This window comes from Diuraphis noxia, unplaced genomic scaffold, assembly GCF_037042655.1.
Source record: "Diuraphis noxia isolate RWA-SAM2 unplaced genomic scaffold, SU_Dnox_SAM2 contig0003, whole genome shotgun sequence".
Taxonomy (NCBI): Eukaryota; Metazoa; Arthropoda; class Insecta; order Hemiptera; family Aphididae; genus Diuraphis; species Diuraphis noxia.
Window position 1 is genome coordinate 61,043,463 of NW_028301713.1, and position 19,618 is coordinate 61,063,080.

At 28.7% G+C, this 19,618-nt stretch overlaps 1 protein-coding gene across 1 annotated transcript in view; it reads right to left on the bottom strand.

The window, feature by feature from the left end:
• Positions 1-19,618, bottom strand: part of LOC107164872 (protein turtle homolog B-like) — a 349,438-nt gene that overhangs the window by 179,538 nt on the left and 150,282 nt on the right. The window contains exon 3 of the mRNA XM_015512862.2: positions 2,294-2,502. Within this exon, the coding sequence (XP_015368348.2) occupies positions 2,294-2,502 (209 nt within the window). The remainder of the gene's footprint in view (positions 1-2,293; positions 2,503-19,618) is intronic.

Here is a 19,618-nt window from a genome sequence, read left to right on the forward strand (position 1 = left end):
TAACACAAAGGTAGATGTAATTTTTTGATTTCTGTGATCACCGGCCCAATGTTATTATTGTCGTAATAGATTTTCAATCAACTACTTTTAAAGCCCTATTTATTTTTATTTTTTTTTTTAAATAACTCATATACATTGATAATATATTACAAAGATTATTTACTTTGAAAAAAAATCTTTTTCATTGTCTTATGTTATATTTCTGGATATAAGTAAGAAACAAGTTTATCCCCGGTGTAAATGTCTGTCAGTTATCAGTACATAGTTACCACTTCATTTACTACAATTACTATATAGTTGAATAAATTACCTAATACTTTTATAACTGTTCTGTTCAAAGAACATTCATACTACATATTATTTTCTTTAAATATCAACATATGGATATTATATAGTAGTCATCATTAAAAAAATATATTAAAAAGTTACTAAAAATAAAGATTACCAAATCCTTTTTTAATTGTTTAATATTAAATCATAGTTTATTTCGTTGTACTAAAATACGTTTAGGAATCAAAAATTAGGCGTGTTAGAAGAGTGAGCTTTCCTAGCTTGTTAAGTCTATGTACTTATTAATTATAATTTCTAATAATAACTGGATTTAATAATATAATAATATTAAAAATAAACATAACAAATAATTTGAAATTTAAAAAAACAAAATATACTACATATAGTAAGACTTAAAACAAATATATTAAGTGCATTACTTATGATACTATAGTTATTTGATTTTATTGGGTATTAATTATTTTAGTATTATTACCATGTAATACATATTTACATTACTTAACTAAGTACACATTTTTTTATATATAATACTACATTATATTATTATATCTTATATCTTATGGTGAATGAAAAAAATATTAATTTAATTACATTGATATTTAATTTATTTAATTTGAACTATTAAATGAATTAATGTTTCAAATTGTAAACTCATAAGCCCCCACACAAATATGTTCAGTGAGACTCATTATCTTCTTAAAGAATAATAAAAAAATAAAAAAATACAAGTTATTACAAAAATAGCTAATTGATCAACTATAAGTAACAACTATGTAATAACATTTTGATATACTTTATATTAAATTTTATATAAATAATATCTAAACTAAAAATCCATTTCTCAAAAAAATTGATAAGAGTAAAAGTTGTAAATAATAACTTGTTACCTAGGTACATAAACAGCTGGTTAATTATATCTGTCCGTGTATTTCGTTATATTATCCTGTATAATATATAATATATATTTTATATTAGATTTATACTATTTTTTTCGAATATGTTAGATTATTTATAGTAAAGCGTTCAGTAGGTACAATCAATAGACTTTGAAACTACCAAACAGTTTGTAAATGATAAAACAATTTCTTACATAATTTACATTTTTGGCCAATTCTATATGATATCGTATTTGAGTTATAGACTCGTCGTTATAACTAGGTATCTATTTATGATTGTCAACACGCAAAAACGTAGAACAACACGGATATTACTATATTAGTAAGGAATAATATATATTTGTCTGTTGAAGTTGATAATACTACAATTATTATAGTAGTAGGTTGCTACTGCGTGCATTTGACTTTTGATTGTCTTATAAATTGTTACTTATACGAAGTCAATACCATTGTTATAGCCTATATAGGTAATAAAAGCGTAACATGTCAATATAATTTATTATTTAAAACGATAACATATTGTTGTTCTGTTCAATTTTTATATATCATAATAAGTTACATTATACCAACTATTTTCTTTGAAAATACAATATCATTATTTAAGTGTTTAATTATTCTAATTGATTGCGATGTAATAATATTTTATTCCCTTCTTTTTCATTTTTTTTTTTTTTTTTTTTTTGGCTTGGTTCCATAATATTCAAGTTTTTGGAATAAAATAATAATAAATGTTTATCGGACTATCGCAGTAATTTATATTCATGATTATTATCGTACCTAATAACTCAAAATACCTAACCTATAATAATAAAATATAAACTCGACACACGTCCGCCTGAATAGGTATAATATATAAGACAATAACATACACAATTGTATATGATATACCTAGCTTATCTCATATAGCATGGTTTATAATTCCAGTAAAATTTTAATAAATAAACAAACAACAAATAATACAAATGATATATAAAAAAAATATTTGTATATAGTTTATCAAACAATCATCATGACTAGTTCCTACTTTTAACTGTAGCACACAGAAAAATACCTCTTAGTATGCTTATACGAATTTGACCATAATATTGGAATAGAAGATCACTTACCGATAACGGACAAGTTGTACCGGAAACTTTTGGTGGCGGAATTTCGGAAATCCACACGACATCTGTACACTCCCTCATCGTTCCGATGTACTTCATCAACCAATAGACATGCCGGATCTGTAACTATCCGGAAGGAGGCACGGTTGCCGAACACATCCGGTGCTGAATAATGGTGTGCTTGATCCAACGGCATGCCTCTTACGTCAAAGCTGCAAACATAAAATAATATTACAGTCACGTTGTCAGCCAATGTATAGGATATAATATAATATTTTCGTTTAGTTTTGGATGTTTGTATTTGATCATAGTCATCGAAACATATATTACTTCCCTATTTACTTATTCCAATAGTATCATCGTCTTTCCAACTGTCGGGAGAATGCGTCTGATCCCTGCAAGATTTTGTAATTCTACACTAACCCCGGGAGTACCAAGAGAGATTGATTTAATATGCTTTAAACATAAAGCTATCCAATGATAAAACTATCGTAATCAAAAAGGCATTACGCATGTCAGTATAGACGACGCACACATTTCAAAATGTTAATTGATCAGTTAGTTATATTTATCCACAAATATTTAAATTGAATAAATATACTGTTACTACCTATGACATTAGACATTAAAAAGTTGTATCGTTAAAGGCGCCTACCATTTTAATTTTTTTTAATTTGTGAACTCTGTCAATTAAACATTATACAAATATGTTACCTGCAGTATATACCTACCATCTAAATAATATGTGGAAAACAAAACTATAAAATTATTCAGCATAAAAACTTTTTAAGATTTTATGCTTGTTGATATTGTTATGAATAAAATGTATAATGACAAAATTTATTATACGGATTTATAATTAGTTCATTTAAATTCACCTTAAAATGTATAATGTATTAATAACAGATTTGCCCGGGGAGATGCCTTGAATTTTATACTCAATGATAATCAAATAAGTTGACAAAGAGCTTTATAACGAAGATAATTACGTTTAAGATTATATTTGCTGGTTATATGATGTTCGGATCACAAAAACGAAGTGTCTTGAGAATCGATTTTATTTTGTTACGTTATGTTCAATATCTATAACATTCTATCAAAGTAAAAATTCTAAACTAACACCAAAACAATTATCCAGTTTATAAATAAAATAATAATAATAATAATAAATTGGATACATTATTTTAATGACTTATGTACATCAAAGTCTTATGGACTGCAGATCAGGTGTATCAAGTTGATACTTCAAACGAGGAAAGTACAGTTTCTGGCTATTAGTTTTTTCAAGCGAAATTAACATAAGTTATGCTCCAGATTTAAATGATATGATATCTTCTTTCAGAGACAAACCATATTGCTTATAAAGTTATAACAAATATTATTGTATATTATAAAACATTGAAAGTAATTTATCTTAATTATAGTTGTCTTCAATATTTTACACATCATCTAGATAATCTAGATAATATCTGAGTTTTATAACATTATTACCAGCGAACGTAACTTCAAATTTCAAAATAATATGAAAAATACAATTATGAAAACTCGTTATACTGTATATTGAGTTGTATATATAATAATGGATTTGAATATTGAACTTGAATTTAATGATAAATCATTGCACATTAAAAAAATATTTCAAACAGAGATGGTCTATATAAGTTTCTATTTCTATTTCTTATATTGATACGGTAGGACGTCAAACTAATTTCTTCGTCAAATAACAATCAACTAAAATATATTATATATAATAAACATTATAACATTACCATCTGAATATCTGATGTTACCTTCTATAATCTATATCTATACCGAAATACCTTGGAGTGTGAATATGCTTATTTTATAAATACAACTAGGGAGCTAGCTTAAAATTAATCTGAATATTTTTAAAATGTATTTATACCAATATATGTAATTATAAATACGTATATGTAAAAAGTGTCTTTTTACGGTTGAATTTAAAAATAATACTATGGTTAATATTCATATAATATGAATGTATTTTCAGGCTTATACGAAAATAAACGAAGAAAAAACCGTACAGTATATAATTATCAAGCCTTAAATATTATTTTTATCATATATTTTTGTCACAAAATAATTTCTAAACTTTTGTGATTTTGACATTTGTTATCAAATATTTAATTTCAAACACTCATAAAAATGTGTCAATGGATTTCCAATATTTTTTTTTTTTTTTTAACATAAGAAATAAAAATAATATTAAATGGAATCTGTTGACTGTTGTTTAAATGTTTCAAGCTTTTTGACTGAGATAAGGATTTATTATCTATGCTTATTATAAAAAGAAAAAAGTTTAAAATTAGTCAAAATATTAAAATATATTAATGTTTTATAGAATGAAAAAAAACTCGCATCATTGTAAAATCAATAGATGAATCGCTAGCACAAAACTGAAATGGAATAAGCTATAGAAATATATTAAGACCTATACATTATCCACAAGTGGTTAAAAAGTACTGTAAGCATTTTGTGCAATATTAAGCATCATAGTACAACTACTTATATCATCTTATTTTCGATATTATATGATCTAATCTAATATTTTTGATAAAAAAAATCATTCATTTTATTTAAAAATTGAGTTAAGCACAAAGAATGATTTACTCTGATTAAATATACATCAAATACGATAGCAATCGCAAATGCAGTTTTACATTAACTAAAAACCTACTATGCTCTCAACTCTCGACAGATCTGATATTCTTAAACATCTGTGATCATTTGTAAAAATTATCAATATATTTTAATGATGACAAGCAACTATTACTGATATTATCCTACCTTAATATGAGACCATAGCGTTTTTTCTGAAACGCATAATTTTGATATAACATAATGTGCACTACGCAGCCAGCACTAATATTTTATAAAACCTCAACGGTACAGACGATTATTTTACGAAGAAAAACCATCGTACCAAAGAACTTTTTAGAACTTCAAAAGTTTATATCGACAACGTTTTATCTGTCCATCGTCGAGTTCTTGATTTTGGAGCATAGGGACTTGAAAGTTTATCACAAGTTGCGAACCAAACCATCAAAACAGTAGCTAAACAATACATGGCATCTAAATTTATGGTAATATTATAACGGGTTGACGGTCACTGGAGGTGTGTAACCACTAACCACACGAACGTCGTAAACCATTTCGTACGAAAAAGCGAGTCATCGCCACCGCCGCCGCGTATACAAATCACACGTGGCCGACAACCATAACATATATCGTTACAATCAAAATATTACATTATACGAAGCCGGAGCCAGAGTTTCACGAAAGGCGACGGCGGAACCCGTTGAATAAACAGTCGTATAATCCGGCCCATTGGTTGTCTTTCCGTACGGAATTTAATTGAATTCTCTGCCCCCGCGTCCACGTACATCAACTCGGCACGGGTGGGACTGCAGCACGTCACATTGCGGTAGGGGTAGACGGTGGGTTTCCACGACTTTTTTCATGGACCGGATGGGTGGGACGAGAGAAAAGATTACGAGCCCGAGTGGTACATATAGTCGTAAATTTCCAGGCCAATTAACAGATAAACTGGATAGCGTTGGGTTTTGCATGTTAATATCGTCGCCGGGCGTTAATAATTGGCCTAGTGTAGTATATTATTATTAATGTGTGTGTGTGTGTAAGCGAGGATGGTGTATATATATATGTTCTCGGTGCAGGGTTCTAGTGGCGTCACGAAACCATGGGAAGGGTTGTGTCTCGGGGATTCTGGTTTTTTACGCCCGTTGCGCCCGCTGCCGACCACCGCTGCAGCACATAGTAATAAAAGTAACTATATACCGATTATAATATAATAATAAATGGTTGTATTGCGTGCACATTACTTCAGCTATTATACCGATAACACAGTGGACGGTCCGAAATGTTGATTTTCAATTTTCCATTTTCCGGTGTATGACGTGAGACAGGCTCAAACTCAATCGAAGATCTTTTATAGGTACTGATTGTAACATTCATCTGAAACCTACATATTATATTGTACAAATTTGTTCCTTGTATGTTTTTTTTTTTTTTTTTACCAAGGAAATTTTTTCACGGAATAGTACCTATACAATTTCTCTCTTTTTTTTTTTTTGTCCCGTTAATTGGAGATGGTATAATGTCGAATAATCTATACGAATTATTTTATTTGCTGAAGTTTTATTCTGATTTAAAAGGGCTTTTAATGAAACAAATTGATTAGCTACATAGAAATTTATATTCAAAAACGTATCGTAATAAATTTCAAATGGACTTAGATAGAGATTAACATGTACATATCACTTGAAAAAATGCTGGTGGTGAATGCAATGAACAACGACCTGAATAACAATAAATAGTAAATACGTCATATTATTTAAGATGCTAGTCGGAATTGTAAGAATATGTTAAATTTATTGTATTTCACATTTAACCGAATCGAAACCCGATGTGACATTTTGAACGTCTTGTAGAATCCGAATCAGTTAGATGTTCAACGTAAAGAACATCCTTCATCCCTTTTAAAATACAGAACGTGAAGATAATATAGGTATCACTAGGGTTGGTACTTGCCATTAACTTTTTATCGAATGTGAAATATTTACACATGTTAGGTGTCATTAGTAGAAAATTTTAATTTAAAAAAAATGTGAAATCGATTAAAAACATTAAAATTTATGATAAAAAAATATCAAATGGTATAAACAATTGTAATCTCTAAAATAATTGCATTGCTATAATTAATTATGTCATAATTTATTATGGTCATAGAAAATATCATTAATTCAAATAACCATTTAGTTTAGATATTCGATAGGTACCATGAAAGTTCATGTCCAACAAATAAAAATACATATTTTTTAAAGCGTTTTTCACCGCTTAACGTAGACATGTTATTTGAAGATTCCTTTATCGGAATCTAAATACGATGAAACAATATTTTACTTTTTGTGACCACTCTCCGCAGCAGATAATCCAAGATGTATCGAAAAATATTGATAGCAATAACTGGGATTATGTAAACGTTTCGGAACCCCACGAATAATATTGTTGAGTTACAACAGATCAACAGTTTTTCGATGAAATATCAAATTTTATTGGAATTCGAAATTAAATTATTAATAAAAAATCTGCGTTTTTATATAATATTATAGATTATAATTATATGGATATAGTAAAAACTACTAATATGAAGAATCATCACTGTATTTGTTATATAAGATTTTTAGAAAATTTAGTGATTTTTGTAACATGCGAACTCTAAACACTTATAAAAAAAATTTTCACATGTATTTAAAATAATTTGAAATTAATAATGGAAAAAACTTTTGTGGGATTTTGTATAGCATTTTCAAACTTTTTGACAAAGTGAAAATAGTTTTAAAATTGACTGTCAAAAATTGGAAAAAAAAATCGAAAATTATAAATGTCTTTAATATTAGTTAAAATAGAATGTAAACATTTCGAACATTTCATTGAGTATAGAAAATTAATTTAAGTAATAGTGGAATGTTTTACGTATGTATTAATTTTTGAATTAAGTACGAAAAAATGAGAAAATCTTGTTAAAAAGTGATATTACATGCAAATTTAAGTTATGTCTTTATACTTAATTTTATTACTGTATTTCTGGCGATTATTTTAAAAATAATAGAACTTTTAATTTTTACCTGATAAAATTACCAATTAGACCTAATTTTTTATCAGAAAATACCCTCCAGGTTGAAAATAAAATCATTTTTTCCACTGTAAAACATATTAACATACGCACATACGCAAAAATAAAAAATAAACACATCACCGTAAAATCAATAGATCGTTCCACTCAGATTTTAAACATAAATAAATATATATTGAAACATAATAAACACTCATACTCGCTATTTTAACGGTAGTAAATTACTTTTTATTTCTAATGGCATTTGACATTCCTTTTGATACTTTGTCACAATATAGTATTTTAATATATTTAGGTATATAATGTATACAGTCTTATATCTTATATACATAATATAAATACATAAAATTAATATAACGTCACTTTATGTCCCATTGGTTGTGAAACTACTGTTAAAAGCGCACATATACGTTTTACGCAGTTTTATGCGTTGTATACACTATGATGTGCATGTGAAAACTGCGGAGCTGCCCGGTAATGGTGAAAGGTGTGGAGAGAAAAAATATAAATGAAAAATAACATTTCCCATTATACCAAATATCACTGATGTTGATTTAGCGACGACGTATCCACGTATATATTATATACCTATTATACATGGTGATCCTCGTATCATTTCGTTTATTAAACAATCATTTTTGAAGACATTTTATGCAATGGAATTTCTTTTTCCTTTTTTTTCACATATACCTAATATGCATTGCCTATACGATTCGTGGTCATTACAATACAGCAATAATCAGGTAAGAAAAAAAAATATTAAAAAACGCTCAAATTTTCCAAAAAATCAATGTCAATGTAATGTGTATTATAAAAAATTGACTATACAGGGTGATTCATGAGGCGTAAAACACTCATTATTTATAAAAACTATTTACTTTTTTAAATTTTTTTTTTTAAATTTTAGATAATATATGCTGTTCTAAAACTATATACATTTTTAATATTTTTCGTCCTTATATTTATTAGGTGAACCAGTATCAACTTTTGATTTTTAAATGGCAACCTATATTAAAAATATCATAAATTAATAGGGCTGTTTTTTAATACATTTTCACGTTTAAATTTTCATTTTTCATTAATCCGTTGACGATATATAGTCTCCCAAAGTTGGATGGTTTTGGGGTGGTGTTTGTCCTATGTAAATATGTTTACCTATTTTGGGGCACAACTTAGGCTTAGCTATCGTACTTATTGAATTTATTTGAAAAGTGTATTATGTTTTACGCTAGAGTACAAAAATCCCAATTGCTGCGGCCGCGGTACTGACATGGTATAACACATTTATACACAAACACCACCCCCAAACCATCCAACTTTGGGAGACTATGTCTCGTCAACGGATTAACGAAAAATGAAAATTTAAACGTGAAAATTCATTTAAAAAAATTGTCTTATTAATTTATGATATTGTTAATATAGGTTGCCATTTAAAAATCAAAAGTTGATAGTGGTTTACTTAATTAATATAAGGGTGAAAATATTAAAAATTTATATAGTTTTAGAACAGCATAGATATAAAATTTTGAAAAAAAACTAAATAGTTTTTATAAATAATGAGTGTTTTACGCCTCATGAATCACCCTGTATATTAATTGTAATGTACAATGCAGATGATTCGTTTATCATGAACCAATCATTGTTTCAAAAAGTATTGATGTTTTTGAAAATAATAATAAATATGGTTTCTAGTCGTTATAAAAATTTGTTAATATATATTTTTATCATCTTTATCATTTTTAAGTTACTTATGTTTTAGAATGGAAATACACGGTTTTAATATTCAAAGCAGAAATATTTTTCTAAATATTTCAATACATAAAACCTGTTTCACCAACACCGGACTTCCCTTAATTAGCTCGTGAACGGCAATGACTCGTGCTCTGATAGGGAAAAGGTGAGGGATACAAATAATATAATATATAAATGAATAACACAACATAGATCATAATACACAAAATATCATATTCATACAAGTAAAAATAAATGATAACTCATACAAGTAATAATATAACAAACAGAACATCGGTCTTCTAATAAAAAATAATACTTATTAAATAAATAATTATATAATAGAACAGACCATCTGTCCTTTATCATGAATAATAATAATAATAATAATAATAAGACAATTAAATTAATTATAATAGAGTGGTACCTTAGGGAAGAGATAAGGAACTCGCTGGACCTATTCTTACTTGATTGACCAGAACTTACAATATGAAACATCTATAATTTAGCGTCAAACGAACCGGAGCTGATGGTACCAGAACTGGCAAATGGCGAGGCAACGACAAATGATTGCCGACGACACGGTAAAAAAGCTTTTTCGAGCGATTAAAACACAACTTGTAGGAAAAAGCCAATTATAAAATACATATGTTTTTCATTAATTAAAAACATCAAGAAGCTGATGACGACGTGAGCACTGTCCAGTAAGAAGTAACGACAAAAACGAACAATGATGGCGAATAACGCAGCGGTGCGCTCGCAACGTCAGTCTTGGTGGACGCCACATGTTCAAGCTGAACGGTGGCACTTGATTTCTCAACCAAGGGGGTGCCCGTTATCGCTTATCATAACTTGCGTGAACAAAACCGAATTTACGATGAATAATTTTTATTAAAAGATTTTAATTAGCGGAGTAGTGGTCTAAAATTTTGCAAGACACCATTTCATTCCGACCATTTAATATTTAAATGCTTGCATAACATAACTCGTAAACTACTTGTCGATTTTTATGTACTTATAAAAATACTTAGAAAAGTGTTCTACTTTCGCATATTAAATAGAATCTGTATGTTGTGTTATTCGAAATAGCAAAAAACTTAAAAATGTATAGTTTTTGAAATATTTAGCAGTCGGTGATACAATAATCACTCAGTATATTATACAAAATAGTAAATATAAAAATATATTTTGTACAATAATCTACTTCGTGGTTGCTGTTTTCCTTTCGAGTTCGATTGAGCGGCTATACAGCGCATCGCCTATTATTATATCACAATGTTTTGTTATATAATACATATTAATATGTGCAATAACTTACGTAATATACCTATGTACGTTATGTGAGAATTGAAACTAGCTCAGAACAGATATAATAATATAATAATGGTCGAATTCCTTAATATTTTATCCACCGCAGAAAGGCTTTACAAGCTGTACCATATTATAATAAATCATGGGATTTGGTGTGCGTAGACCGTATATTAATAAACACCTCATTGTGGTTTTTCTTTTGTTCTGTTAATCATTGTTAAGCGCGCATACAAACGCGCCTTCACGTACTCATTTATATTATGTGCATTTGATATGTACATAATATAAACATATAAATTACGATATAAATATAATATTATATTATATATATATATATATTAGAATGCGTGGTAGAGATATAATATTGTCTTTGAAGGGAAAAAACCTACATGCAAAATATTGAAAAATTGAAGTTTTAGATCACCGTATACCTCTTTTATTTAGAAGAAAAAATTAACATTACAATGGTAAAATTTAATATACCTAGTAATAAGACGAATGATTTTTTTTTATACTGAATATAAATTACATCTCTCACCACTCAAATACAATAATTTCTCGTGACTTGTTAGGCTGATGTCTTGGATATCATGTATAACACGTAATAAACATTTAATAACGAGAAATTCTAATATTTAATTTTTTTTTAATTTAAAAATATTTTTTGTGACGAATTTTAAATTCAAAATCTTAAATAAAGATTTTAAAATTAAAAATAGATTTTTTCACATTAATTTTTTTTTACCGGTTACCGTGTATACTTCCGAATCAAAATTCCTGAATGGTATTTTATCCTAAAATCGGAAAATCTGAAACTTTTTTCCGGAACGTCTTTTTCCTGAATCAAAATTTCCTAATGGTATTTTTTCCAAAAGTCCAACCCATAAATACGACAACAGTGCATAGACAAATAACACAGCAACTTTATCATGAACATCACGTTTTTGCATGTTTCCAGAATCGTAAAAACTTGTATGAAAATAGTGAAACAAACCGATTAATTGTGAAAGGACTATAAATAGAAATTATTAAAGGCTGGGCATTAAGTTTATGTTAAGATGTTAAGTTAATATTAACTAAGTTATGCAAATCATCACTTTTTCAAAAAACTAATACCTCTAGACTTGTATGATTTCTTTAAATTATCTCGATTACTACGTAATAGTTTACTGAGAACTCCTTCAGATAGTCCAGCCATCTTTGTACGTAATATTTGAACTGATGGTAGTTGTGGTTGATCCTCAGCCTTATGTTTCAAAGAATATTTATTAAACCAAGGGTACACTTGGCTGAGAATACTGTACCCCCTACTAAACCACAGCTCAACTATACAAATGAAATGCTCTCTACTCCTATACACAGCAATAATAAGACCACTCATAACCTACGCATGCTCGGTGTGGGCATCATCTTCACAAACAATAATAAAAAAACCTCAAACTCTCCGAAATAAATTTTTAAGAATAGCTCTAAAGGCCCCATGGTTCATGAGGAACAAACAACTTCACAATGATACGGGCCTACCATACCTTTCTGCACGGATAACGCAACAATTTAAAAATTTTCACGAAAAACTTCACAAAGCTGACGGAGCACTCCACTATAAAATCGGCAGAATTACCACAAATTAATATCCGCCAACCTAAGATTAAAACAACGGTTTCCACAGGATATACTACTTGAACCCAAAGAAGACACCTCAGATTCAGACACGGATCTGGACATATAATTAACCGAAAATTAGTAAAAATTGAAAAATACTATGTAAACACATAATCAAAATACTTGGCGTATTGACACAATTAAATTAATAAAAAAAATAAAAAATAAAAGAATATTTAACGATCTCCGATTCACGCTATCTTTGATTAGGAACATGATCGTGACTGCCCGATGTCGTGCGTCGATACTTATATAAAATAATTTTTATTTTCAGAAATATTGAACGCAGTAATAATTTTCGCTCAGATACCCGTACTTTTTCAAAAATACTTTCTTTATTCTACGGAGAAAAATAACTATTGATAGATTAGAAATTAGAATGTTCCTTTATCAATAGCTGTATTTTAGTTTTAGTTTTAAATATAATATGAGATAGAAAAATACTTAGAAAATTCACCACTGAATTTCCTCGTAATAAACAAATTTTAAATGTATTAAAATATTTTATTTCAGGAACAATAACCGTAAGTATGTTCGGGGATCGCGATTCTGAAAAAACAGCGGGTACCATATTTAATATTATTTATTTATATAACCGCAGATTAGTACATTATATTTTGAGAGACGTGAAATTTCGTAGAATAAATATAAGCGATGAATAATAATTTTTAATTGATAATAATAAAGTTTATAAAAATTTACATTTAATTTGAAGGAAAAATTATTACTACATAGTAAACGAACTCAATAATATTATGATGCATAAAAACATATCACATCAAAGTAAAATGATCTCTAGTCACCTTAGCGAATCATAAATAAAAACAATATTAATATGTTTATCGTAGGTCATAATTCAAAAATTTGTATAATACCATGACACAGTTTAGTGGACGATTTTTGTAAGCGTATGATTTAATGTTTATACATCTGTTACAATAATATCATATTGGCAAAAAACCTTGTTAGCGTAATTAAAAAAACGTCGAAATGAATATTAATCCAATATGAAATTGAATGGGTATTGATACTACAGAACAATAAGACCAATTGATTTTTTTTTACTGTTTTGCATCATAAAAATTAACGACCACCCAACAGACCTTCATAAGGATAGGTTTGTAGTTTGCATGTATACTCGCAGAAGGGTTAAGTGATAAATTAAAAACAAACAGCTGTAGTTTGTAACAAACAATAAAGTATAAAAATCGATTCTGAATTATTTCATCCAAAATGTAAAGCGAATACAAATGATAATGGCACTATAATTGAGGAAAACGATGACTCCCTGGTAGTTATTGTGGCAGAAGGCACGTTGAATAATATTTGAAAAAGGTGAGAAAACCTGATGATGGAAAAAGTTTTTCATTAAAAAAAAAAAATGAATAAAAATAAACATATTAGTACATTTCAGCTTAATATGTGGACTATACATTACAAAACAAGGTTTTTTTTTTAATTAATGCAAATGATTATTATCAACTGATATCCGTTTTAATTTGGCAAGCATCTGACAGTTTTCTATCTCTTGTTTTCTCATTAAACACACGTTGTTGGATCTTAATGGATGAAAACGATTCATCTCGAAAAACATTTATTCGGCACGAGTTAAGCTGTAACTAACAAGATAATCCATTTAACGCTATCCACCATTTTTTTTTTTTTTATTATTCTTGTGCTAATTTAATATTCGTTCGTTTTTTCCAGTCCGATATCCTAATTCCTATTAATAAGGGAAAAAACGGGATCAATAAAATGTTTACTTTATAATATTATGATGATAATTCCGCACAATATTTATAAATTGTGTCAGAATAGTATCAGTTATATTTTTTAATAATGATAAACAAATAACAAAATAATGAAAAATAATACTATAGTGACATATAGTTACACGAAAAAAGCATACAAACATTACCTATACTCGTATTATATACTTACATACATATTACATACACTGGTCATACAATTTAAGTATATGGTATGTGTATATCCTAATGCTCATAATTATATTGTACGTTTAGATACGACTAAAATAAATGTTTACAAAATACTATTTCATTCATTTGTCCAGTTTTTATATCTTTTACTGGGGGCATGTAATAAAGTTTGTTTTGTAGATAATGTAGGCACTGTAATCTAACCTTAATAGGTATTTGTTGTATTATCAATATATTGTGTTATCGCATATGTACAACGAGTAGTCTCGGACCTCAGTTGTTCTGTATCTGTTCAGTCTCATGTAATTAATAAACCGTTCTTTTCAAATTAAATATAAATGTTTATTCATTCTACAATAAGTTAGATATAATTAGATGCAAAAATATAACAACATAACTTTACAATAGTGTACTATTATTATTTATGGTTTTCATTGTTTTCAAAAAGGTCACAGTCGTGATACATTAGAAATCGAAAATATCCGAGTCAATAAATCACAAAATATTATAAATGATTTTAAAATAATATGATTAGGAGTTATTAAAATATTATCATACATATTAAAGTTAACCAAATTCCAAATAAATAAAAATAAATGATTATAGCAAGAGTCCGGATAATGTAATAATAATATTGTGTCAAAAATAATAATATATATACGTAATATATTATTATAATTCAATAGTGATGACAATAAATTAAAAGCAGCTTGGTAGTGTGGTGTGTGTGTGTATATATAAATGTATGTATGTAATTTTCACTGCAGTAGTGGTGGTGGAAAACAATTTGCGCATTAAACGCGCACAAAGGTCGAATGACGTGTGTGTGTGTGTGTGTGTGAGCGCGAGCGCGAGAGAATATGTACCACACGTATGTATGTTGTGTGTGGAACTAATTTCATAACGGTTTGTCGAGCATGTTTGGGGCATTACAATTACTGCAGCAGTTTGTACGGTAAAAATAATAATAAGAAAGACCTTTTTAAAGACCGTTTTCGTATGTACTACTGAATATAATTTCGTCGACACATAAAATAAGACCCTCAACGCCCGTAAGAAAAAAAAACAAAAATAAAAATACCCAACGACTAGTGCGGGGTAAGTGCGTACTATATACTGTATAATAATATGTATATAGGTACTGCCTACCCTACCTTACAGAGCCGGTCAACAAACACTACACCACCACCACTATCGGCATTTCGAGTAGGTGTACGCATGTACACACCGGCATCCGTTATTAAATGAATTAGAATAACGTTTCGGTTCATTGGATTTGAGTCGGGGGGTCCTGCCGACCTTTGTGGAATAACACCGTAGCCGACAGCGACTTTCCGCCCGTTCGCCACCGGAATTCACGCGAAGGGTTCGGCAATGGCCGTCCTCACTAAAATGCCTCAACCCCTATAAATGTGCGAACAGGCAACCTCGCGATGTTATCATCAATCGTTTCTTTTGGGATCCCCTCACACTTCATATTGTAATAATAATATCATATTTATCTATACACGTTATATTGATGTACGACTCCATTTCTTCAAAAAATATTATTTTTTTCATCGCATCACGGTTGTGGGTGTTGAGCGTCGGCGTATTATTATTACAATCACAAGTGTTAAGTTTATTTCATTTTTAGTGCAAAATATAATTAAAATAAGTAAAATATGAAAATTCAGTGCCATTTATTTATTTTTTTACGCCTATGGCCAATGAGCGAATTTCTATCTTTTAAAATCTCATGATTTGCCGAAGACATTTCTAAAATAATGGATTCCATAACGAGTATAATTATTACTAATAATATCATTAGTATTCGTTTCTCAGATGTACCGATTCATACGATATCGGTGTAAATTTCATATACTGCACTAAGGAATGGGTATTAAACTGTGAAACTTTGAAATTAACTAGAGAAAGTAAAGTAGGAAAATCTATTTTACCAGACAATAAATTATTCAACAATTTTACACTCAAAACATGTCAAAATTTTGCAAAGAAATCCAGTATAAGCCTCTTAGTTACAATATTTAATCTTGAACTAAATATGGAATATGTAGGAAGGATCCCGTGAATTTCGAAAATGTATGTTGAACAAGTTATAATTTAATACAATTAAAGACATTCAAGGTTCCCATACCACGAAGCTATATTCAAGAATAGTGTACTTAAGCGCGATATGACGTCTTGATGATTTTGTCTTGCTTAATGTTCCATTGAAATCTTGTAATAAAGCCAAAAATCTTCAAACCTTCTCTACAACTTACGATTTAAATGTGATGTCTGGGTTCTAGAGTGAAGTTATATTGTATCAATGCTTTTTATATAATATCTTATAAACATTTTTAGTTTAAGATTTATCCTTTTGATACAATTTTGAGTACCTATCTCTTAATGAAATATTTAGGCCAGTCATGATATTTTAATTTTAATTTGGCTTTTTTAGCCTTCCAGTAGTTAATATCATAATTTAATATATGACGTTAAAATAATGTTAATTAACGCAAGTGCATTGTTTGTTCTCGATATATCTATAAGAATTCTTATACGTACGACAGGTGTCGGTTGAGAAAACAACGGAGTAATAATAATTGGGAATAATATCAAGCGTAATTTGATATTATATTTTTTACTATCATAATAAATTATTATAGTGCGAAGTTCCGTCCAACCGGGGGTGACTGCACTCTGCCGCCGAAGCTATATCCGAAATCTCGTTTATGCATCGCGGGCGTAGGACATCTTAGCAGTCTTGGTGAATGCGCATAGCCACCTACTTCCGGACAATGCAAACACATCTTATTCATGCGAGCAAAACTTAAACAGAAAGCAGCCGAGTCTATAACTTACCTGCAAGAGCACACTCGCATAACATCTACCAACCCCCCCCCCCCATGTCTCCACAGGTTTCCAGCAGAGGTAGGTGACGTATATGTGTATGTGATACCTATGGTGTAGGTTAGAGTTCACAAAGTGTGTTGTTCACTTCCAACGAATTAAATTCACCAGGAGCGGCGTCTGGCCAGGACACTTACCCATATCCGTTCCCGCCGAGTAATTCAATAATTTCTCCGAACGCTTTCGTCGTCGTTCGAATGAAATGTTGTTTAATATATTAAACCCTCACAAAAACGTGTTTATCAACAAATTAAAAACGTGCGTGTTTCACGAATAATTTTAAAGTTACAAAAATAGTATCCCACCAAATATTATTATAATAATATACTATTATACGTACTTGATTAATATTAAGGTTATGAATACCAATGAGGTACCAAAAGTACCGTTAGAATAAATTCACTAATAATGCAGCTAACTTTAAATTAAACAAAACATGAGGAATTTTCAGTTTACTATAGTTAGAGTCGGAAATGCACGCGCAGAGCGTAAACAAAAAATCTAAATCGTGGATACATCAACAACAATAATTATTCATGATAATCCGTCGAAAGATTTAGTACGACTAATGAAATGAGATCATAATATAACGTGACCGTCGTAATTTTTGAATGCCTATATCAACATTACAAAGCCAACAGGACCAGAAAGTTTCAACGTGTTGTAATTTAATTGAAATAAAAATTTCAATCATATACGTATAATGTGAAGTACACAGAAATCATTAAACCGTATGCAGTCAACCCTAAATGGTTGACGAAAGGACGTATAATCATTAAATAAATAAACAAGACAGAACCAACATCAGAACAATATTATAACGTAACGAAATTATTATTATGATAATAGCTTATTGTATAATTTATGCCCGGTTCAAGAACGAATATTTTCAAACAAATTCCTCAATAATAAATATGAATCGTCTCCTGAATGAACAGTCTAATTGAAATTTGGTCAACTATCCGGGTAAAATTAAAGAATTAAAGTACTGAATCATAGGCATCACAAATGTTACTTAATTCATTCGTAGTCATCCAAAACTTTTTTTTTTTGATTCAGTGTTAGGTTTTTTTACCTAATTTTTTTCACAATTCATTTAAAATATTAAAAAGTTATGTAAAGTTTTCTAAAAGTACCGCTAAGTTTCCACCAACGGTCATACCACGACTAATACTTCAAAAACAATTCGAAATTTATCGTTTCATAACGGTTTGTTAGAATTCGTTAGAAAGTCTCTATAATTTTTTGAAACTTAATTTATTTTATACGAATTTGTGTAAAATATGCACAGCCAACTTAAAACTTCACACCAATTGACAAAAAGTTAAATTAGGTATTTTAAAGAACGTAATATTATTTTTACAAAATATTTGTTTGATAATAATATGAGTTTTAAACATAGCTACCTTTAATTAATAATTTAAAAAATATTTCGAAAACAAATCTTGATCTTAATATCTATATAAATTATAAATACATTTACATTTTCAACTTTTTGTTTATGTTTATCCATTTAGTTGTATATTTTTACTAGGTAATTATAAATATTGTATTACATACGGAAAGGTTGAAAAACATGTGATCAATGAATTAATATTCATGTATATTTTTTAAGGATATATTGTAATTTGAAAACTTTTTCTCACGGACATTCAGTTGGAGTACGTATACAGTCTTGACGTGCACTGTACAGAGTTACAATTCTCTACTTCTTCTAGAGATTTTCTCGATATTGGTATCGTGTATTGTAATATAATTGAAATAAATTATAATATATTATACTCAAATCATTTATTTAATTCTGCCTGAATCAAATAATTTTGCATTTATTGTAAGTGATAAAACAGTAACAGTAACTCGTGCGATGATTCTAATTTTTTATTTTTCACTAATTTATTGTTATAATAAACAGTCACGTATTGTTTCGACTAAACGAGGTTTATAAACAAAATAAAATTCTTGCGTTTGACTTCAATACGTTGACGTTTAACCTCGTTAATAGCGAATGGCTTTAAAAAAGTACATACATATTATATTTATACCTACAACTTGCACAGCACAACGGTTGTGTATCTATAAACGGAACAGTATTATATATACGTAATATCACGA